We start from the raw sequence: 24075 nt of genomic DNA, 5'->3' as shown, positions 1-24075 counted from the left end.
AAAGAACTACTGACTTTTCATGAGAAATCTAAACTTTCTTTCCATTTGTGCAAAAACGAAACGTAAATTGAACGGTTCAACAACTTTATGCCCCCGTAAAAGAACGGTAAGTGAGACTTCTCAAAAGCCTACATCGAACGAATTCAGACTTCTCAGTCCTCAGCTTCATAAAAAAATTTCCTCACTGAGACAGTGAGAAGTCTGAATTCGATCGATTTTGGCTTTCTGAGAACTTTTTTTTTTTACTCGGGTGTCCAAATGAATTTCTTTTGTGAGATACATGACACGTACTTCTTGTATTATCGACCGTGTCTGTTTCATCGAACAGCAATTCGTCTATGATTTATCTCACGAACAAGCGAGAAAGTTGTTTCGTTCTGTGAATCATCCAGATCAGATTTTAAATCAATAAATACATTTTCGTCTTCAAATTGGAACAGTAGAAAAACAATTTTACTGCGTTTGATGACCTGAATTGAATCCCAAAATCGAAATTCTTTCTAAAATAAAACCTCTGAAATTGAATTTCGCGCAATTTTTCAGAGTAGAAGAGTGACGTAAAAAATGTCGTAGCTGAAAAAGGGCACTGTACTAGAAGCAACAGTATAATGGCGACGTTTCGTATTCTCAGTTTTTTTTACAACACGTCTAATCGGAACGGTGATTTATAAATAAATGTTTGTGTTTTTTTGTGAATTTCGAACCGCGGTAGGTTCAATAATATTGTGTCCATCAAATAAAAATGTAATTGACTTAAACAGCTTTCATTTGTTGAATGTGTGAATGTTGTTATGCTTCGATTCCTCAATGCGTTATGTAAGGAACGGCGATTCTTTTAATTTATTTTATCAGAAACTGCAACAATTTCTATTTTTAGTTATTTTTGTTTGGTTTGTGATTATGTCAAGAACTCTAGAAAATAATATTTTTAACAATTTTCCAGTAACGAAATATTTATTTTTGATGCCGAACAAAATATATTCTGGTGACAGGTCAAATGGAATTCGTCATCTATTGCATTAGTGCCATGTAAACTTAACAAAAACTTAAGCTACTGTTACTTAACTCAATTTTATTGTACAAATTTACTTAATATTTCGTCGATTTTAAATCTGTATGAACCTATCTATAAGACAATGCGGGGCTTACTATTCGGAATTTTTTTTCTGGAATTCATTTAGGAATTTTTAAGAATTTTCAGAATTAATTTCTTAAAAATCTCAAATTTCGAATAATAAGCCCTGGTACCTGGTACAACGTTTCGATGTATAGTTTCTAAATCAATAATAAAGTCAATACAAAACAAAAAACATTAAACCTATATTGACGGGGCAGTTACTGTCTGAGAATGCGACCATGACGTGTCGATCAACCTTATAAATGCTCTAGTCATCATAATTTCAGTGATAAGAAGTAATGTTCGTTCATGAATAAAACCGGAAATATTATTCAGACAGATTCAAGTTACAAATCAATTTCACAATGAAATTTGCAATCCGAGTGTTATCTCACTTCTGAACTTCTATTTTCGTTCGAATTCGTCGCACATTCTCTTTAAGTCAATATTGACGCGGCAACAATAAGTAATGAGTTCTGGTAAGTATAGTCCTTTAATTGCTAAAATCGATGTTACTGACGTAGAAGATTTGGTATCAAATGTACATGCACATGAAACAATTGAAGTATTAGATTTATATCTCCGCCATTCCCTTGACAGATGCGGCACATGAGGCATCAGTGGAAAGCTAGGATAACGTACGTTACAGAGCGCATGTTAGTTGCATATTATCAGTCATCACTACCTCCACAGACCTATCATAGATTTCGACTCCTTTCACCCAACTTTCTTTAACCTTATATATATCCATCGCAGACGAAATGGGTCCGATTTCCGAAGGTGGTTTTTCAAAAGTATCCCTCGTTATAATTAGAAGGAATTTACACATAACTAAGCTTTTTTTGGATTTTCACTAGAGTATCAATAATGTGTACGATAACTGCTCGTACAGGACCTATTACTGGAAATTTTATTTACTGAAATTACCGAAATCTTTATTTTTACGTTTTTAGCTAAATTCCGGCAATTTACCGACTAATAGAGAGTTTGCGTATAAATTATAAGTCAACTTATAAATCCAAATTTATTGGTTATGGGTAAGTCAGTTATAAGCTATAGAGATGGGAAGATGATGAATCATGTAGAATAATTAAACTTTGAAAATTTAGAAGACAACCCTCAAAAACATGTAAAATCCATCAATATCTTGAAGTTCTTGGGCTGAGAAGAGTAAGGAATGATCAACGAGAGAAATCTTTTTGCTCATTGTACTTCCTTTAACCTCAAGATTCCTGAGTCAGGAATAAACTTGCTGACCAAAATTTTCTCATAGCCTTTCATCCTGAAGAGCTACAACTGACGACAGAGTCAGTACCATTAATTTTTGATGGTATTTCGCGGATCCTTTACATGAGCTGTGTTTCTGAAGTTGAGTTAGGAAGTATGATGCAAAACTTGTTTCTCCTCTGTCGCTTCTAACACTTCTCAGCCCAAGAACTTCAACATTTTGATGGCATTTACATGTTTTTGTGGGTTGTCTTCTAAATTTTTGGAATTATTGGTGTCACTGTAAGTTGGTTCCTAAAGTTTAATTACTCTACATGATTCACCGTCTTCCAGGGGCTATTTAGTTGAATTTTCAGCGAATTTTGGCGAATTTGGAGAATTTGACGAATTTTGGCGAATTTTGACGAATTTTGGCGAATTTTGACGAATTTTATCGATTTTTTGTGAATTTATACATGATTTTAAGAAATTTCAAAGAATCGTAGAACTTAGTTACATATTTTTGGCCAAGACATTCTAGAAATCTATTTTTAACCGGGAAGCCATGATGGCTTTTTTTTTGGAAAAACGATGAAAAATGTCCTAATTTTGTGAATTTTACATATATTTGTGAATTTGGTAGATTCTTGCATATTTTTGTTATGCTATATCACAAAACTAGCAAAATATTTCAAAAAACATAAATTTGGAAGAAAATTTTCAAAATTTGAATTTTTTAATTTGGGAGAATTTCGGCGAATTTCGACGAATTTTGGCGAATTTTGGCGAATTTCTGCAAATTAATTCAACTAAATAGCCCCTGCCGTCTTCCCATGTCTATAACTTTCGACTGTTGTACTTTTGACCTATAAACTTATAAACTTTTTACTTCCACTATATAGGCGGCTTCCCCTAACTTATAACTTATAAATTCGTATTTATAAGTTGACTTATAATTTATACGTCATTTTGTGCAAACTCTCTATTATAATAGTCACTTTTGTCGTTTTTATACCTACGGACGAAAGGTATAGTATTGTGGTGAAATTTCGAGTACATAAATCGTTTTCTTTTCATTCAATAGAGGAGCCACTAGAAAATTTTGTAGACACTAGTACATATAGCTCCACTTTCACACTCGATCTACAACCCTAGTGGTAATATAAAAAATTCATAACCAATTATTCCACAGTTGTGTAGTTCAGGGTTTTGATTTTGATTACTATTTCCCTCGATATACTTCAACCAAAGCTTTCTGTATTGTGAAGTGGGTCAACAGGTCTGACGAAGTGTCGATTTCAAACAATTCCACGTGCACGTATACAAATTGAAGAACAATAAAATTCAATTTTATTTTTTTCATTTATTATTTTAATTATACAATTCTAAAACCATTTATGTATCACAAAACTTGCTTATTAATAAAAGTTTACATTTCATTTTTTATCGTTTAATATACTTGGTATTAAGTTATAGTTAATCCATTTTTAATAATTAAAATGTATGCTCTTGTTGTTGTTGTTGTTGGTTTGAATTTTTAATTTTTGTCTCAAATTTTTGTTCTTTCTGTTACAGCGTGAATTTTTTAACTGATTGTTTAGGTTATAATTAGTTAATAATATGAATGTATACTTAATATGTGTCTTAGGCGGTGTGAGAATGATTTCATATACGATTTTATAACATTTTGTTTTACGTTTTAAAAAAAAAATCATTTTTTTTTTACTTTATTACTGTAATCCGTTCGATTTTATTGGGTTTTTTGTTTTTTTAGTAATTAATTTTTGTTTGTATAACACTAATACTTACTGTTCGTACCTTAGAATATTTTTTTTAAATGTAGGACAATTAATTCGTTAATTTTAAATATTTTTTTTTGTTTTCTTTTCTCTTTAATTCTTTTGTTGTTCACGTTTATTGTATTGCAGAATAATATTTTTCAACATTAAACTTTTTTCTTTTCATATTAAATATTTATTAATTTCAAAATTGTTATATAATAGCTTAGCATTTAGCACTTATAAACAAACAAAAAATAGATGACAATCATGATTATACGTTTACAATTAAAAAATAATCCGTAAAATTGAATTGAATTTTGTTTTTCTTTAATTGAATTTAAAAGAGTACAAAAATAGTTCGTATAAAATATTTTTTTTAATTTATTTTTTTCTTCTCCAATCCACTCCACCTCCATTGGATTTTTATTTTTTTTTTAATTTACGTTAATGCCAATAGAATAATTTGAGTATAGTTTTTTACTGGGTCGTGCACTGTATCGCCAACATCTTCCTTAATCCTTCCATTACTTCTTCGGTCAAAACATCACGGTATAGCTACAGGTATGAACGCCTAAAAGTGCCGCCGTGTTATTCATTTTTAATTTTATTAGTTCATTTCGTTCCACACATTGTACGAGGTACAAGATGTACAAAGGAAATCTCGATTTTCGCTTTATAAGTAGAAGTATTATGAGTAGACGTAAAGCTTGAATTACTAGGGAATACCGCTTCGGTGAGTCAGGTCACTTGGCTGAAAATTTTTTCAATCGTTTTTTGATATTTGAAAATTACAATTGATCGTGAAGGGACTGCGAACCGTTTTGTTTAGTCGGTTGATAAATAGATGTACTTTGTCGTGGGTCCTAGACGTACGATAGACACAATATTTTTGCTAACTTATGCAGAAAGCTCGTGCTGGAAACCCCGATGTTTGCTATATTACTCAATGAGGTAACAAGGAAAAAATACTCATAAAATATCCCACAACTCCAATACGACCTCAACCTCAAGAATTTCATTCTTCTACGATTAAGGCAAAGATTTTGAAAATCAATGAATGATTACTCAATCAATCCACGGTGGTAGAAAGGCGAAAAAATTCTGTGGAGAATTACTCCTATCGCTCTGTTCCAATATTATCCGTCTACAAACTCAACCTCAAGAATATCATTCTTCGTCAATTGAACAAATATTTGGAAAATCGGTTAAGAATTACTGGAGATTTCCTGGTAACAAGCGCTCGGATGTTTTCTGTATTCAATGCATTGGTAAAAGCATTTCAAGTGATTTTCTGTCATGAGACCCTACCTCTCAGTCCAGGAAATAAGTAAACTCTCTGCACAAAGTATGTGGAGGTGGAGAGGTAACTTATAATTTTCAAGTTTTACGTCAACTTATATGTGAAAATGGCAATCTCCCTACTGAGGAACCAAATGGACCTTTGGGTGTTCATGACTCCAGAACTGTAAATCAATATATTTTGTGTCGCTGCACCGCAAAAGATCCATGACCGTGTTCCCATTGTTTTTTTTTATTCTTCGAGACGAAATATTCCTTTTCCGTTCTAGGAACTTTATGAGGAGAAGGCTGTATACGATGTTACCAGTCAGTGACTGCATGTTAATGAATTTCATTTTATTGAACACTTTCTACATTATTTCCAAGTTTCTCTCATCCTATCTCTAGCAATCCTTTCATCCCATTTTTGGCATTCTTTCATTTCTGTCCCCGGCATGCAGATTAGTTACTTACTCTACTCATACACCCATATTTATCCAATTTGTTAGAAAGAAACTTTTTGTTGTTGATTTACATTTTCAACGCATTTTTATCAATAACATATCACTTAACAATTATTACAGGCCTGAAGGCCGAAAATGAGGGAGTTTTAAGATTTTTCTCGAGTTATCGTTCGTCACTTTGAATGTCAACATTTTTGAGTACCTATTTCGGACGACTGATGTTAGGTACTTCCGTGTAGGCACAAAACCGCCAGAAATCAGTCGTCTAAAACAGATAAGCAATTGACTACTTGTCTCCTTGCGTTACGAGTTCGATAACTAATAATTTTTTCTGCCGATAAAAATGCACGACCGCCGCATCGCTCGAAGTGTGTATACCATAAAAAGACAATTGAAATAAATATAATACACTGGTAACGTATATACAATAAATTAAAACATGCAAATAATAACACAGATAATCAAATAAAATGTAAATTAGGAATTGGGACCGAACCAACGACCTGTAACCAGAATTTCATTGACCACTCTAATCAACCGTAAATAGACAAAATATAAATTGAGAGTCGTCGAACAGTGCATGTATGATGTAGCTAGCGTGTGTGCACAATATAATGACCGATCGGTGATTATGAACTCACTGACCTCTAATTAAAAGTTTATCCAGTCACTCTATATAAAACAACGAACCACTCAATATTAATTCGCATAATTTTATTACTGTTCTTGCTTCATGGGTTTATTGAAGTTCACATTAAGATCTGGATTTTTGTGGTGTAACACTTTGTCATTAACACGGACGAGCCTGTACAAATTGTGTTTTATGCCTAGCTTTGAGACTACAGTCTAGAAAAATTGGTTTGTCAATAGAAGACTTCTATCAAATCCAAAGCGACTACAAATTTTTGATTGAAAAAAAATGACATCTAGCCAGCTATATATGAGTTCTGACTGGCTGGTTCGGTCAGTTTTTTTTATGGGATCGCCTGTTGGACACAGACTTTTAATAACGGGCATGAGGTAAAGTCTAAATCTAACCGAATCAATTTTTTAAAGACAACCCGCAGCGTCAACGAGTTTTTCGGCTGACTGACTGAATGACAACACCGAACGATGCACAAGACATATCACACAAAACAATGAACGGATTCAATCAGATGTTGCTATTGTGTGCAAATCTGATCGTTGCGGTTGAAATTCGAACTAACAACTCAATGTGATTCCTTCGGTCAACACTAGAGCATTTGAGTTGATATAATTTTTAAAGAACTATTATAATGTGGACTGGAACGAAACATTTCAATATAAAAATTCACCAAATTAAATGTTGCAGACGGCTGTCACGTGTTATCGATAACGACAGAAATAATAAACGACAAGATCTGGCTAATGTGGTCTTATATAGCAAAAAGCATGTTCAAAACAAATGAAGTAATAGATTTCTAAAATCAATCACTGAAAATCTTCGATCAAATGAAGTAATAGTTTGAATAGAAATGTGTTAAAATGCTTGCCGTGTGTAACAGGTTAAGTGAAATTTAGTGAATTTTTAGTGAAATTTAGTGATTTCTTCGTGAAATTCAATTATATTTAGCAAAATTTAGTAAGTTTCTTAAGGAAATTTAGCGAGATATTCGGCCCTGGTTCATTCCGTTTGAGCTTTGACTTTGTCTAAGTTTGCGATTCTGCAACTTTTTCGGTTAAAAGAGTTTACAGAAACGTTAGATGAAAACCCTTCGTACAAATTCCTTCATGGGGCCATGTCCTTTGTTAAAATTTACTTCTTCTATTAGCTAGTACGGGCCTGTGTTAGAGTGTTCGAGCTTTTAAAACTAAAATTTTAAAGAAAATATTAAACAAACCAAAATTGTTTTAATCTAATCCCAGTTTCACTGTAAAAATTAAATAAAAATAAAAATTTAAAACTAAAAAATGTGTACATGGTCTATCGGTTATGGATGGGGTGTATAAAATAATAATTTTTCATTTTGTTCGTTTTTTATAGTCGGTAAAAATTTGTTTCGGTGGAATTTTCATTTTCATCAACAAAATTCTAGAAAAAATTGTTTTGTTGTTGCAGGGCTCTTTCATATTATTCTTAAAGCTTTCAATGTTACAATCTAAAAATGTTAATCCAAAGAAAATATTTCTAGTGTTTGACTAAAATGTAAAAATTGTTGAAATTACGGTGAGAAAAATTCTGATTTTCTCCTACATTCGAATTTGATCAACAAACAACAAAAAAGTCATTTTCGTTTTTGGTTCACTGATCTTACTGACACTCAATTCTTACGATCACTTAACGGATGGAATGTACTTTCCAACGCAATACAAAATATGCTATAAATCTCAGTCCAATAAATATACCAATCAATGCAACAGCATCCAGCCAATATTCCGATTGATCCATGGACATTTCCTCCAGAAATTTCTTCGGACTTCGGAAATGGCAATACATTTCGGAGCATTTCATTTTCTCTCTGTCCATTCCGTACACAGACAGCATAGCACCTGGATCAAATTACAGTCAAAATCAAACGAAATCATTCAACGACTGTATAAAGGCGATTTATCTTACCTTCGAATGCATATCGAACATACGACACGTACGTAACCCATTGTAAGTATCCGGGTATCGTGTCGAAATTGACAAAGAAACCGGAAAACAAAATCGTTGGTATCGTTGATACTGGGCCTAAAAATACGCCAGCCTCAACGCTTAATCCAGCACCAATAAGTAAGCCTAAACTTTGAGCAACGAGTGATGTTAATATGCAAATGAACACAAACATGGCTATACGCTGCGGTTCAAATGGTTGGGAAGTTAAGTAGTAGACAACGATCACATAGACACTTGAAAATAATATCTGGAAAAGAAAGTGAGGGACGAGATGTTTATTTGACTTGAAATTAAAAATAAATCGTCGAAGAACGAAATGATCTCCAGCTTAGCTCAAGAGAGTTTTGTGGTAGAAGTGAAATAAATCGATTTTAAGGATATTAGGATCAGGGCGTTTTATTCGGAATTTTTTCGCGTCTTAAAAATGTTTCAGATTTTTATAATTTTTATAAATTTTTAGGGTTTTAAGAAGTTTTAGAAATTTTAAGAACTTTTAGGATTTTTTAGTTTTACGAAGTTTTTAGGATTTCTTAAGAATTTACAAATTGAAATTCCGAATAATAAGCCCTGCCACATATAGATACAAACCTGAAATGGCAGATCTGCTAACGTTTTGGCAAAGTAAAAAGCTTTTAGTGAGTACCAATAGTTTAAATGTTCTCGTATAAAGACGGCCATTTCCATGGGAACTGGAAGGAACAAAAAAAAACATTTTTTTCAATCCTCAAAAAGACTCGGTTGACAACATTCATCACTTACAAGTCAAAATAGTTGGCATCATAGCGGTAAACATTGTAAAAAGTGTTGTGAAAAAAATGCACCCGGCGTTACTCATCACCTTCGACGCCTCATTTCCAACATCATAATAAATCATTCCAATTATAGCACCGACAATAACATGCGAAAACAGTCTCATTTGTGTTAGTTGTTTGTCTCTGATAATCGTCAGAAAAGCCCGCTTGAGCAAAATCCAGAACTGAGCAAGACCGGACGTCGGAAAACCGCTTTTGCGCGGTATCGTAACGGCAACACTTTCATTCGAATCGAGTAGTGACGTGGTGCAACCGGGACTCTTTGCCTTCGACAATGCGTCGTCGTTCGACGGTATGTTGATGACGGTGTCGCCTTTGGTTAGCTTAAGAAATTCTTGATCCTTTCCATTGCTGCTGATTTGAGCGGTTGCAGTCATTGCGACTGTGGTGGTTGTTGCTAATTTCGATGGACTGCTATTCGATTTGCTAATGTCGTTTGAAATGGTTGTCGCACCGTTGTTCGTAACCACACCCGCCACAGTCAGCGTTTTCGAATCGTCGGCGATGATGTTATTGTAATTGGTGCATTTGCCCGAACTGACGGCCATAACGAGTTTATGAACAGCTTCCCCATAATCACCGCTAGCAACTTCCATTACTGGAACGAAGAAAAATAGAAAATGTTAAACCGTTCAGTAGTCGTAACTGGACAGAACTAGGATAGGACTTGCTTCGCAGAAATTCTCTAGGCAATTTTGTGCAAAACTAATTACATAATGTGTTGAATAGGTCTCGGTGCACTTCATACGAATCACGTATCCGTCAGCCCCAAAGGTGTCTCAGGTTCCGTTGCAACCGCTTCACAAATTTTTTGAAAAAGTAATGTGAACGGGTCAGTTATTGGTGCAGCGAGTGCAGTGAATTCAAATAGCCACTTCAAAAGTCTTCACTACCTACCGTTGCTACCATATCGATGGAAAACAGAAATTACTTCGATATTGTACTAACGATAGGTAATGAAGACCTATGGAGTGTATATATATGAGCTCACTGCGCCCCTGACACCTGCTGCACCAATAACTGTCCCAATCCCATTATATTTAAAAAGTAAAGCGGTTGCAGTTGAAGCTCATTGGAACGAACGGATGCGTGTTTCGTACCTAACACACCATTTGTGTGTATGAACGGCGTTGCTATGAAAACGGACTGGAGAAGTGGAGATGTTAGACTAGACTAAATGAACGAATGTTCTCCCTATAAGATAGTTGCTTGAACGAACAAGAACTCATAACATGAATCCCACCATCTTCAGAAGCAGCAACCGCAAGCTTAAATCGTAATAAATAATGAGGCCTAACAATTGAGCAGGCGTTAGTGTTTCCGAATAATTTGGTAGGTGGCAAATTTGAATAGCTTTCAAAGCGTCACAAAACAATTTTATGAAAATTTTGTGATTTTAATTAAATTTTGATTTATTATTTATTCCCGGGGCCATGCATGTATGACGCGAAGAAACCACCTACCGGCAAAATAACAATTTAATTTGGCTCACTGCCAAGTTTTTATGCATTTTTTACATGGATGTGCATTGCCACCCAGCAGTGGGGCTAACACAAAGTGCTATGAGGACAATTTACAGTGGTTGTAACCATCAGCAACATACATCGGTGCATGTATGCTGATAAGTATATTAAACTCAATGTATATGGAGTTGGAGTGTGCAAATAACTTGTGTGTATTGTATATGCATCCCTACACCGAACATTATTATTGTCACGTACAATCTCTGCATATTGCATTTTGTAAATAATAATGGACGAAGAATGGCTCTTGAATGTAAAAATAGCGAGAAAAAAATGTTACAAAAAGTGCTTACCATAATCCGCCGGATTGTGATAGGATGGACACTCATAGCCAAGTGATCCTGAAAATTTACAATAATGAAATTGACTGAAAAACTCAACTCGAAGTGACTATAATTGGCACCCGACACAAATTATATAAAATGACTATTGGTACCCAGTGCACCGGTTGTCACTTTACACTATTAGCACCCGGTGCCAATAGTCATTTTATACTACTTGCACTCGGCGCCTAAATAACAACTAAAAATTTCTTTCAATATACCTAAGAACGGTACCAATCCCTCCACTCGACCTTGATACATGCACTGTCCTTCGGCCAGCATATACAAATGGTCAAACATTTCAAAGAGTCTAGCCGACGGCTGATGAATTGTACAAACGATTGTGCGTCCGCCACGTGCCAACGATTTTAACAACGATATCAATTGAAAGCATGATGAACTATCTAATCCCGATGTCGGTTCATCGAAAAACATAACCGGTGGATTGTTCACTAATTCTAATGCGATCGATAGCCGCTTACGTTGGCCACCGGATAAATTTATTGTTCTCGTGTCGATCGATTCCGACAGACCGAGCGCTTCTAAGATTTCTTCGACCACCACTTTTTTCGCCGACATTTTCATGTCTTTGCCAAGTTTTAAATTGGCGGATACCATCATTGCTTCTTTGACCGTTAAATAGGGCATCAGTCTGTCGTCTTGCATTATGTAGCACGAAAGTTTGCGAAACCGCCGCAAATTTCGCTCTTTGCCATTTATGCTGACTGTGCCGCTGAGGTGGGATGTTCTGAATGGAAAAAGAATAATTTTTATTTTCATGGTGATGGTGTGCACTGTAGCTGTTTGTAATCGATTAAAAGTTTGAAACTACACTATCACTCATATGACCGTGAGAAACAATGGCATAATTCAATCGTTAACTATTTATTGAACCGTTCAGACTGTATGTGTTTTACAGTATGGGACAACTTGTTAGAAATTGCAATTTCGCATCGTCAGACTTACTTGTATCCAGCCAAAATATTCATTAATGTACTCTTTCCAGCACCCTGTAACACAACGGTAATGAATTCTCTTTTCCGTTTTTATGCTCAAACGTTATTATGCAGTTTAATACTCACCGAAGGTCCCATTATAGCCGTTAATTCACCAGATCTAAATTTGCCATTAACTCCCTTCAGTATCGTCTTAAATCCCCGTCTACGGCCTTCGGATACGGAATATGATATATCGCTAAATGTGATATCAACGGGTGGCCGTTTGGGTAAATGTGTTAATGTGACCTATACAACCAGGTGCAGAATAATGTTCGTTACATGACATCAAACAATAAATTCATTGCTCGGTAAAATAGACATTCATTTTACTACCCGCCCCATGCGAAAATTGATCATTACATAGCAATTTGTCCCCTACGGAAATGATCAATTACACGTGGACTATTTCGGTATATTTCTGCCACTTTCCTTTGTGGAAATCAACTTTGGCATGGAGGAGGCAGTAAACCTGAATGCATTGGATGGTGCTTCGTACTTCATTACTTCGGAAACCATAAAATTGTAATAATCTCAAATTCTTTGGTGAGTTTTTGAACACGCTTCGGCAACTGTTTTTCGACAAGTGTAGTTGAATACCAAGCTTTCGGCTCGGACCTACAGGTTCTAAATTTGTCGAAAAGACAGTTACCGAAGCTTGTTGCTCAAAAAACAAACTTATGAGTTTGCTTTCATCACAAAATTGTTGCCTCATGTAATGAATGAATTACTTTCGCAGCATCCAACGTAATCTACTATTTCATTCTGTTAACTTACCAAATTCTTTTTCTGTGCATTCGGACTATGATTATGTACTTTCCGTACGAGATTATGTCCGGCGCCCGGTGCCATTCCGTTGCATAAGTTATTTTGCGATCCACTAGAAGGAAATAGAAAAACTTTGTTTTAAAAAAAATTGAATTGAACGTCATGGGAAATGGGAATTATTATTTTTTTTATTTAAATGGAACGCTATCATGAACAAATCGATAAAGAATTTTGATTACTGTTCATCACCACACCATTCAGTCAATTTATCTATTATTCGTTCTACTCAAATCACTCATCGTTAGTTGATATGAGAGCATAAAGTGGTAAAAAGAATAGCCGCAAAAAGAAACACAAAAATTACTTTTTATAATGCTTGACCCAAATTGGCAACGTAGTGGCAAGTGTCGAGGGTGTGGCGTTATAATAATACTTCGGTGAAGAAGTAACATAAGTTACATTAGTCATTTTACTTATTTTTTCACCGTAACCATCCCAGTTCGTTAAAGTTTTATCCACTTTCATTAGTTCATCTGCATCGCTTAGGTCGTTGCGTGTATCGTCATTATGGGCATGCACTGTCAGAGTACCGTCCATCTGACTTAGACGAATCGTTTCCGGCTGAATTGTTAAATCTAAGCTTTCCAAACTACTACATCCCGATGGTATGGTGGAATGGCAATAGTTTGACATAGTTTCAGGCATATTTTAAACAGAATACTTGTAGTTTAGCTTCACAAGTTGTGTATTTAAACAGTCTTTGTGTGAACGCTTTGCTTCCGACACATAATAATTTTTAGAGCATGAGATTGTAGCACAAACGTCTTGTTCTGAAACTTTCTGAATCGAATATTATCACTTTACACTTTTCAAAATTTTTCTTTCATCTTCTTATTTTCTTAGTTCACACGAATGTCGTTTCCATCTTCTAAAACTGAACGTTATACTATATCACAGAGAGGCGATATGCTTCCCATTTAGTGTGTAATGGTGCACTGAATTATAAGATCGACATGAATTGGTTCTTATAATATCCAACCGATCGCATCAATTTATTTAAAAAAAAATATTTTCTTTTAATTTAAATGCTTCAAATTGACTTAAATATATTTCATGTTAAATTCTTCTCGATTAGTTGAGGCACGAAAAGCGAAACGGAATTAAGGTTATATTAGTCATATTCAGCACTTAGTATTCGTTGTTGTTCACCCAGTTCGTACGTTCATATTTTGCATTTTAATTATTTTTCAAGTTCATTAAAAGAAATTTAATATTAGTAATAGCGCGGTATTATAGACTGATCAACCTAATTCTTGTTGCTTTAATGTTCTATTTAATTTAAATTTATTTTTTTGGTTAATTATTTTAATGTTTTGCTGGATGCTTTATTAGAACCGACTTCAACTTGATTCATTCGGTTGACATACCAACTGGCAAGGAGCGTCATATTTGCAATATAGTTTAATTAGAGACTGGGAATGGAAGGTATCCTAACTTTTTTAGGTAGATGTCATTCGAGCCTGGATGTGAATAGTGGCAGTATTATTGTGGACGTGGACACTATACGCTATTCGCACCCGAGTCACATAGCGATTTCCATTTTACGTTACATTTCTATACAAGAACGGATTCAGTAGGATCGAACCATCGCCTTCCGAGGGTGTAATCACTTTCTCATATAATCCCATATAATAACCAAATAATCCCATATAATCCTTGTCTTAAAATCAGTGATTTACCCCTCGACGCCTTCCTTGAAAAATTTAATAAGATTGAACGAAAAGGCTTATCCTTACAATTCGTACAATGAAAACATCCTTAGGGTCAAACAAAACGCATTTACGTTACAGTTCATAAAAGGATAGATAGATAGATCGATAGATAGACGAACCCCTTCCACATTGACGATTTTTTATTCCGAACTCTTTGTTGGAAATCGACAAAAGATCGTAAAAGGATAAAAAATTTATTTTGCGACATTCGAGTGCGAATAGCGTATACATCCGGGAGCGTACAGTCCCTTCGTTTTTTCAATTGGTTCAGAAATACTATTCTAGGACAGAAAAAGAAAATCTAAATATCTTCGCCTCTGATGGGCGTTTAGGGAAGTGATTCTTATAATATAAAACTACTTCCGACAGCTTACGTAAAGAGAAGAGTGTTTTTGAAAAAGGATTTAATGTTATATTTGCTACCAACTGGTACATTCGGAAACATAAAGAAATTGAAAATAGGGTTCATGTGATGAACATTATAAAAATTGTGATTCAATGTGTCTTTCTTTACGTGAAGCGAAAGCGTTATAACCTCAATACGGTGGTCTCCCGAGAAAACGACCACTACAGAAAACTCAAAAGATTTCCATCAACCCGTTCTATGCAACCAGAAAACGTTTTATAGATGGTTTTCAGCTATGCTGGATGCATTGATCCGAATAATATGATTCTTTTGCATAATCGACACACTCGAAAATATAAATATATTCGCTTCTGGATGTGTGCATACGGTTAGCACGTGTATAATGGTGTCATTCAAAAAGTACGCCCGCGTTTTTAAAAACTCATTGAAACTGCTATGTGCTCTGTTACTGTCAATATTATTAGAAATACCAAACTGAGACTAAATTACTACTACAATCGGAGGACCCTGTGTTCTCTTCGTTGGATTCGCGCCCCTTGTTAGGTACGGACAACACTTCAAAATCTAGTTCTTCAACTTTTAAGTGGAACATCAGATGATTCGATCCACAAATAGCCTACAATCTGATTCTGACCAATCAACAAGTTGAACAAGTAAAGAATTTGTTTTGCATTGACATTCTGGCTGAATTAGTTGTCTATTAGTGCGGATGTCAAGGTAAAAATAATTATAAATATTTTTCTTCGAAACACGACCTTTTGGCACCGCCTCCCATAATGTTTATTATTGGCAGATAATATTTTCTGGAAGGTGTGCCACAACTTAACAAATTTTTGAAATTTTTGTCCTTCATCAGCCACACTATCTCCATCGTTACTTCGATAGCATTTGGTTCAATATCGCTGTAATTTCGTTCCCCGTTCAGCATCATCTGGTTAACTATTGCGAAATTACCGATTCATTATGGCTGGTCTAGAATGTTATACAGCTGAATGGAGTTGGTATTTTAAATCAAATAAATCATCGGAAGAGGCCAACAATTTTTTTCATTCAGAATATCTGCCTCTGGAGATAAATTGAAACGAAAAAAAAAAGTTTCAAGGAAATTTTGAGGAAATGTTTTATGTTCTTTGATAAGCTCGTTCTACATTTCCGATTCGTTTGAGATATTATTTTTTTAAATCAGAGCGGAGAACGGGAAATGAAAATTGAATTATGTAAAGCTTTCATAATTCAACCGTTTTTTGTATTGTGCTTTTCATTCAAGAGGAAGCTAACGAAGGAGATTGGGTAACAGTGCATGGAAACTTATGTTTCCTTCAACGTTAGGTTAACGAATGGCAATAAATGATTTTCAGTAAGAATCTCAGAATAACAACGACGAAACAAATGTATTCAATTGACTTACTGAGGGATTCTTTTGAAAACGTGCCTACCGAAATCGGACGCATTTTCCAATGTGCCCTAAAAGTTATTGGTCCCTTCAAGCTAAAACTATCGTTCAAAAAATTCTTCGACACTTGGGTGGCTAGCGGGAGATGATCAAAAACCAAAAACATGCAGATTTCTTTTGAGTGTCTTTCCAGGTCCATGAAAGCTATGTAGTCGTGCGGAGTGTCGTCGCAAAGGTAATTGCGAGCACTTTTGGAACAGATGTGGTTTTATTGGGCTCACCTACACACTAACAGAATAGGGTAATCATTTGGCCACAGCTATTTTTAACTGTTCATATCTCAGTGTAGGTGAATCTTAGACCCAATAAGACCTTATTTGCCCGAAAGTACTAGCAATTACTTTTCTAATGACATCCCGCTCAACTAAAGTATAGCGTTCATGCATCTGAAAAGAACTCCATAAGAGAAGTGCATGTTTTCGGTTTTTGATCACCTCCCACTAGCCACATAAGCGATGAAGATTTTCACCTTTCAGGGCACACTTCAAAAAGTCCTTTAGAATCGATTTCGGAAGGTACGTTTTCAAAAGAATCTCTCACTACCAATGCTTGGAAATTGCGAATAGTAACACCCCAGATGTCGTTAAAAATTGTTGTTACTAAAACTATAGTAATTGAAAATTCGATTTTCTGTTTTATTCATTTTACCGACCACAATTGAAACCATTGCACCTGCAAAAAGTTTTTTTTTTACATTTTCGATTAGGGCGTGCGCCACATTTTTATATTAAAATCCAAAAACGACTGGACTCATACGTTGTCTGTATCTATCGAAACGATAAGTTCCATCGCGAGTCGGCCGTACTAATCTCGCAAGACCGCTAACATCACTAACAACATCAGCAACTTCTGGAACCAATGTCTCGACTTCTCCGCCTATGTGTTGCATTATAATACGAATTAGATCAGAGAAGAATCAATAAACAAATTTCGTGCTTACCACCAATTACTTCCGTCAATTGAGTTGCAATTGGTCTTTCATCTGTTGTGGTAGTTGTTGTCACCTTGGATGAAGACTGGGCAGTTTCTACAGGTGTTTCATGAATAATGGTCTCAGGTAAGGAAAAGTCAGAGATGATGGGTCGTCCTTCTGTTCTGGTTGTCGTTACTCTTGTAATTGTTGAGCCAGAACTCGAGCTGGTTTGAACTGGCCCTTCATTGACAATTGTTTCAGGCATGGTCATGTCAGTGTTGACTGGTCGTCCTTCTGTTTCGGTTGTCGTTACTCTTGTAATTGTTGAGCCAGAATTCGAGCTGGTTAGTACTGGCCCTTCATTGACGATTGTTTCAGGCATGGTCATGTCAGTGTTGACTGGTCGTTCTTCAGTATTGGTTGTCGTTACTGTTGTAATAGTTGAACCAGAACTTGAGCTTGTTTGTACTGGCCCTTCATTAACGATTGTTTCAGGGATAGTCATGACAGTATCAATTGGTCGTTCTTCCGTTTTTGTTGTCGTTACAGTTGTGATTGTCGAACCAGAGTTTGAGCTTGTTTGTACCGATGTCCCATCGATTGGTAGTTTTTCCGATGTTGTAGTCGTAACCTTGGTAACAGTTGAACCCATATGTTGTTCAGTTGGAACAACAACCTGTGTAGACATTGGACGTTCTTGCGTTTTTGTAGTGGTTACTTTAGTAACTGTGGAACCAATGTGAGAAGCTGTAGGCCGTTTTTCTATCTTTGTCGTAGTTACTTTGGTAACGGTAGTGCCTGATGATTCTTCCATAGGAATATTTATGCCTGTAGTCACTGGTCGTTCTTCTACCTTCGTTACAGTTGATTCTGCATGAGATGTAAGTGGTAAATCTTGAGCATTAACATCTTCATTTTCAGTTATGGTGAACGTAGTTGAAATTTGCTGATCAGGCGACATTTCGCCGTGGCTCACTGTCGATACAGCTTCATTAAGTGGTGTTAGACCTCCCATACCTTGCATGCCCGTTATTTGGGTCATACCTGAATCTAATGGAATTGGATCGCAATTGATTTCCGTGTTCAATCCTTCTTGAAGAACCGTTGGAACAGACATCATCGGAACGATACTACCAAGTAAACTTTCCAATTCATATGTGGTTTTGCTTTCTGATGGGTGTCTTAGAGCTCGATAGCCTCTTTGTGTTAACATTAAACGATCATACGTATCTCGCAAAATATCTTCTGCCTGTCCTAAACTAGGATAAACTGCAGAAACTTGTACTATTGGACTGTCTATTCTTGGCTCCCCACGGTCCATGTTGAAATTTCCTTGGTTTACAAAAATATCTGAAGGTGCACCACTGAGAATGGATCCAATTGGCACGACGTGTTCAGGTATTGGTTGAGTGCCTACTACTGTGTTAATAGGATGCGTGACATGTGTTGGAACTTGAACATGATGATGATGACCGTGACCGTGTCCATGATGGTGATTATGTCCGTGATGATGACTATGTTCATGGGCATCATGATTGTATTGGCCGCTATGTCCATGACCATGGGTTTCATCAGAGTTGACACTTAAATCATTGCGTGTTGATGAAACATATGCACGAACATCTTTTCTTCTTGGGGCCGTTCTCAAATCATTCCTGAAGGTGCCTCCAGTACCATGTCTCAGGAAATCAAGTTTGCTATCAAGCGTGGTTGTTGTGTGAATTGATGGATTTTGTGGACGGTTTACAGTATGCGTTGGATAAAATGGAATTTGATGATCCACTAATTCTTCACTAGACTCCTCACTTTCACTACTTGCACTAGATTCTTCACTGCTATCGGATCTTCGACGTTGAAATTCTAGTGTAGATCCCCGTGGATGTGTGTTATATCCAACATCCAGAACACGACCACGAGTAACAGGAATTGTTGTTCCAGGAAACAATGGATTGGTGAAAGGATTTTGATTATTGCAATTAACAACCACATTATTCGGTTGTTGAGGACATAACGATGTAAAACTGCTAGCCACTAATGGGCTAAACAGAAGTAGCACAACAAATTTCATTGTTTTAAACACAGCACAGAACCGATCACTTTAACGTTAATATACTTATCGAGTGTTTTCAGTTGGAAATCTTCACACAAAATAGAACATAACACTGTACTGCACCTATTTATATGCCTTTTAGGGCAGCAAAAGTTCTTATCATTGGTGGACATATGCGTTCAAATAACGAAAACAAAATGCAACAAGGCAATTAGACGATCTAATGCACTTTTGAGGAAATACCAACAAAAAAGTAGTCGTAACATTAAAATTACGGTCATTGGATGCATGTAAAATCTGGTATTTGGTAATTCTTATTTATGGTGATTTAAAGTATGGTTGGATCTTATCTTGTTCGTTTGGCGAGGTAATGGAATTTTTTTTTAAATAATTTTTTTATGTGTTAATTGACGCCAAGGAAATCCATTAAAGAAAAATGTTGCAAAAAGAGGATTCCGAAGATTTTTTTTTTTATATGGCTGAAGTTCTGTTTCAGAACATTTTCGGTTGCATGTGCAAAATTACAGACTCGTAAAAAAACGACGATTTTTTTACACCCACAGAGAGTTCCTGTATTTGTGTTGAATGAAAAAAAATTGTTGGTCGTTCCAAGACGACGAAACATGTCTTTATGTATACAAATTCAACACTGTCTAAATGATGTACCTAAAATCCGAGTTTACTTAGAACTTATTGATGTTTTAAGATGTTGTTTGATGTAAGTGCACAAATCATCACAGCAAAGGGAAATTATTGCCAATTTCAAGTACTTTTCATTGTTATATACATGAAGTTCTTAGTTTTAGGGACGTTTAACAAATTTTGGGGACTTGGAGAGCTGTAATTAAATTTTCGAACAAAGACCGCTCTCTGTCTCAAGATACTTGTATTTAAGTTAAAATAGCAGTATCTCTACAGAAAAATGTTGGTATCTCAGTTAAAATAGCGGTATCTCTACAAGAAAATGTTGGTATCTCAGTTAAATATCGGTTTCTCTTCAGAAAAGTGTTGGTATCTCAGTTAAATATCGATGTCTCTTCAGATAAATGTTGGTATCTCAGTTAAAATATCGGTATCTCTTAAGAAAAATGTAGGTATCTCAGTTAAAATATCGCTATCTCTTCAGAAATGGTTGGTATCTCAGTTAAAATAGCGGTATCTATACAGAAAAATGTTGGTATCTCAGTTAAAATAGCGGTACATCTACAAGAAAATGTTGGTATCTCAGTTAAAATAGCGGTATCTCTACAGAAAAATGTTGGTATCTCAGTTAAAATAGCGGTATCTCTACAAGAAAATGTTGGTATCTCAGTTAAATATCGGTTTCTCTTCAGACAAATGTTGGTATCTCGGTTAAAATATCCGTATATCTTCAAAAATATGTTGGTATTTCAGTTAAATATCGGTGTCTCTTCAGATAAATGTTGGTATCTCAGTTAAAATATCGGTATCTCTTAAGAAAAATGTTGGTATCTCAGTTAAAATATCGCTATCTCTTCAGAAATGGTTGGTATCTCAGTTAAAATAGCGGTATCTCTACAGAAAAATGTTGGTATCTCAGTTAAAATAGCGGTACATCTACAAGAAAATGTTGTTATCTCAGTTAAAATAGCGGTATCTCTACAAGAAAATGTTGTTATCTTAGTTGAATATCGGTATCTCTTCAGAAAAATGTTGGTATCTCAGTTAAAATATCGGTTTCTATACAGAAAAATGTTGGTATCTCAGTTAAAATAGCGGTATCTCTACAGAAAAATGTTGGTATCTCAGTTAAAATAGCGGTATCTCTACAAGAAAATGTTGGTATCTCAGTTAAATATCGGTTTCTCTTCAGACAAATGTTGGTATCTCGGTTAAAATATCCGTATCTCTTCAAAAAAATGTTGGTATTTCAGTTAAATATCGGTGTCTCTTCAGATAAATGTTGGTATCTCAGTTAAAATATCGGTATCTCTTAAGAAAAATATCGGTTTCTATACAGAAAAATGTTGGTATCTCAGTTAAAATAGCGGTATCTCTACAGAAAAATGTTGGTATCTCAGTTAAAATAGCGGTATATCTACAAGAAAATGTTGGTATCTCAGTTAAATATCGGTTTCTCTTCAGACAAATGTTGGTATCTCGGTTAAAATATCCGTATCTCTTCAAAAAAATGTTGGTATTTCAGTTAAATATCGGTGTCTCTTCAGATAAATGTTGGTATCTCAGTTAAAATATCGGTATCTCTTAAGAAAAATGTTGGTATCTCAGTTAAAATATCGCTATCTCTTCAGAAATGGTTGGTATCTCAGTTAAAATAGCGGTATATCCACAGAAATATGTTGGTATCTCAGTTAAAATAGCGGTACCTCTACAAGAAAATGTTGGTATCTCAGTTAAATATCGGTGTCTCTTCAGACAAATGTTGGTATCTCGGTTAAAATATCGGTATCTCTTCAGAAAAATGTTGGTATCTCAGTTAAAATATTCGTATCTCTTCAGACTAATGTTGGTATCTCAGTTAAATATCGGTATCTCTACAAAAAAAAATGTTGGTATCTCAGTTAAAATATCGGTATCTCTACAAAAAAAAATGTTGGTATCTCAGTTAAAATATCGGTATCTCTACAAGAAAATGTTGGTATCTCAGTTAAATATCGGTTTCTCTTCAGACAAATGTTGGTATCTCGGTTAAAATAGTGGTATCTCTACAGAAAAATGTTGATATCTCAGTTAAAATATCGGTATCTCTTCAGAAAAATGTTGGTATCTCAGTTAAAATATCGGTTTCTATACAGAAAAATGTTGGTATCTCAGTTAAAATAGCGGTATCTCTACAGAAAAATGTTGGTATCTCAGTTAAAATAGCGGTATCTCTACAGAAAAATGTTGGTATCTCAGTTAAAATAGCGGTATCTCTACAGAAAAATGTTGGTATCTCAGTTAAATATCGGTATCTCTTCAGAAAAATGTTGGTATCTCAGTTAAAATATCGGTTTCTATACAGAAAAATGTTGGTATCTCAGTTAAAATAGCGGTATCTCTACAAGAAAATGTTGGTATCTCAGTTAAATATCGGTCTCTTCAGAAAAATGTTGGTATCTCAGTTAAAATATTCGTATCTCTTCAGACTAATGTTGGTATCTCAGTTAAAATATCGGTATCTCTTCAGAAAAATGTTGGTATCTCAGTTAAAATAGCGGTATTGTAGATTCGGTATATCTACAAAAAAAATGTTGGTATCTCAGTTAAAATAGCGGTATCTCTACAGAAAAATGTTGGTATCTCAGTTAAATATCGGTATCTCTACAAAAAAAATTGTTGGTATCTCAGTCAAAATAGCGGTATCTCTACAGAAAAATGTTGGTATATCAGTTAAAATAGCAGTATTCCTACAGAAAAATGTTGGTATCTCAGTTAAAATAGCGGTATCTCTACAGAAAAATGTTGGTATCTCAGTTAAAATAGCGGTATCTCTACAGAAAAATGTTGGTATCTCAGTTAAAATAGCGGTATCTCTACAGAAAAATGTTGGTATCTCAGTTAAAATAGCGGTATCTCTACAGAAAAATGTTGGTATCTCAGTTAAATATCGGTATCTCTTCAGAAAAATGTTGGTATCTCAGTTAAAATATCGGTTTCTATACAGAAAAATTTTGGTATCTCAGTTAAAATAGCGGTATCTCTACAAGAAAATGTTGGTATCTCAGTTAAATATCGGTCTCTTCAGAAAAATGTTGGTATCTCAGTTAAAATATTCGTATCTCTTCAGACTAATGTTGGTATCTCAGTTAAGATATCGGTATCTCTTCAGAAAAATGTTGGTATCTCAGTTAAAATAGCGGTATTGTAGATTCGGTATATCTACAAAAAAAATGTTGGTATCTCAGTTAAAATAGCGGTATCTCTAAAAATAATGTTGGTATCTCAGTTAAATATCGGTATCTCTACAAAAAAAATTGTTGGTATCTCAGTCAAAATAGCGGTATCTCCACAGAAAAATGTTGGTATATCAGTTAAAATAGCAGTATTCCTACAGAAAAATGTTGGTATCTCAGTTAAAATAGCGGTATCTCTACAAGAAAATGTTGGTATCTCAGTTAAATATCGGTTTCTCTTCAGACAAATGTTGGTATCTCGGTTAAAATATCCGTATCTCTTCAGAAAAATGTTGGTATCTCAGTTAAATATCGGTATCTCTACAAAAAAAAATTTTGGTATCTCAGTTAAAATAGCGGTATCTCTACAGAAAAATGTTGGTATCTCAGTTAAAATAGCGGTATCTCTACAAGAAAATGTTGGTATCTCAGTTAAATATCGGTTTCTCTTCAGACAAATGTTGGTATCTCGGTTAAAATATCCGTATCTCTTCAGAAAAATGTTGGTATCTCAGTTAAATATCGGTATCTCTACAAAAAAAAATGTTGGTATCTCAGTTAAAATAGCGGTATCTCTACAGAAAAATGTTGGTATCTCAGTTAAATATCGATATCTCTCCAAAAAAAAATGTTGGTATCTCAGAATAGCAGTATCTCTACAGAAAAATGTTGGTATTTCAGTTAAAATAGCGGTATCTCTACAAGAAAATGTTGGTACCTCAGTTAAATATCGGTTTCTCTTCAGACAAATGTTGGTGTCTCGGTTAAAATATCCG

General features: G+C 35.0%; 2 protein-coding genes across 2 annotated transcripts in view; both read right to left on the bottom strand.

Annotated features, from left to right (window-relative positions):
• Nucleotides 1–7905: 7905 nt before the first annotated feature.
• Nucleotides 7906–24075, bottom strand: part of LOC119085178 (ATP-binding cassette sub-family G member 4) — a 40955-nt gene continuing 24785 nt past the window's right edge. The window contains 10 exon segments of the mRNA XM_037195486.1: nucleotides 7906–8325; nucleotides 8328–8357; nucleotides 8425–8713; nucleotides 9055–9155; nucleotides 9226–9876; nucleotides 11095–11142; nucleotides 11346–11872; nucleotides 12091–12134; nucleotides 12207–12368; nucleotides 12897–12999. Coding sequence (XP_037051381.1) covers nucleotides 8129–8325; nucleotides 8328–8357; nucleotides 8425–8713; nucleotides 9055–9155; nucleotides 9226–9876; nucleotides 11095–11142; nucleotides 11346–11872; nucleotides 12091–12134; nucleotides 12207–12368; nucleotides 12897–12999 — 2152 coding nt within the window. The 3' untranslated portion in view covers nucleotides 7906–8128.
• LOC119085179 (mucin-12-like) lies at nucleotides 17094–19550 on the bottom strand. The gene is made up of 2 exons (XM_037195487.1): nucleotides 17420–19550; nucleotides 17094–17355 (listed from the first exon to the last, which is right to left on the bottom strand). The coding sequence occupies exons 1-2, from the start codon at nucleotides 19458–19460 to the stop codon at nucleotides 17207–17209; spliced, it is 2190 nt and encodes a 729-aa protein (XP_037051382.1). The 5' UTR covers nucleotides 19461–19550; the 3' UTR covers nucleotides 17094–17206.

Source organism: Bradysia coprophila, unplaced genomic scaffold, assembly GCF_014529535.1.
Source record: "Bradysia coprophila strain Holo2 unplaced genomic scaffold, BU_Bcop_v1 contig_94, whole genome shotgun sequence".
In the NCBI taxonomy this organism is placed as follows: domain Eukaryota; kingdom Metazoa; phylum Arthropoda; class Insecta; order Diptera; family Sciaridae; genus Bradysia; species Bradysia coprophila.
The sequence above is the reverse complement of the archived record's forward strand: the minus strand, read 5'-3'. Positions and strand labels throughout refer to the sequence as shown.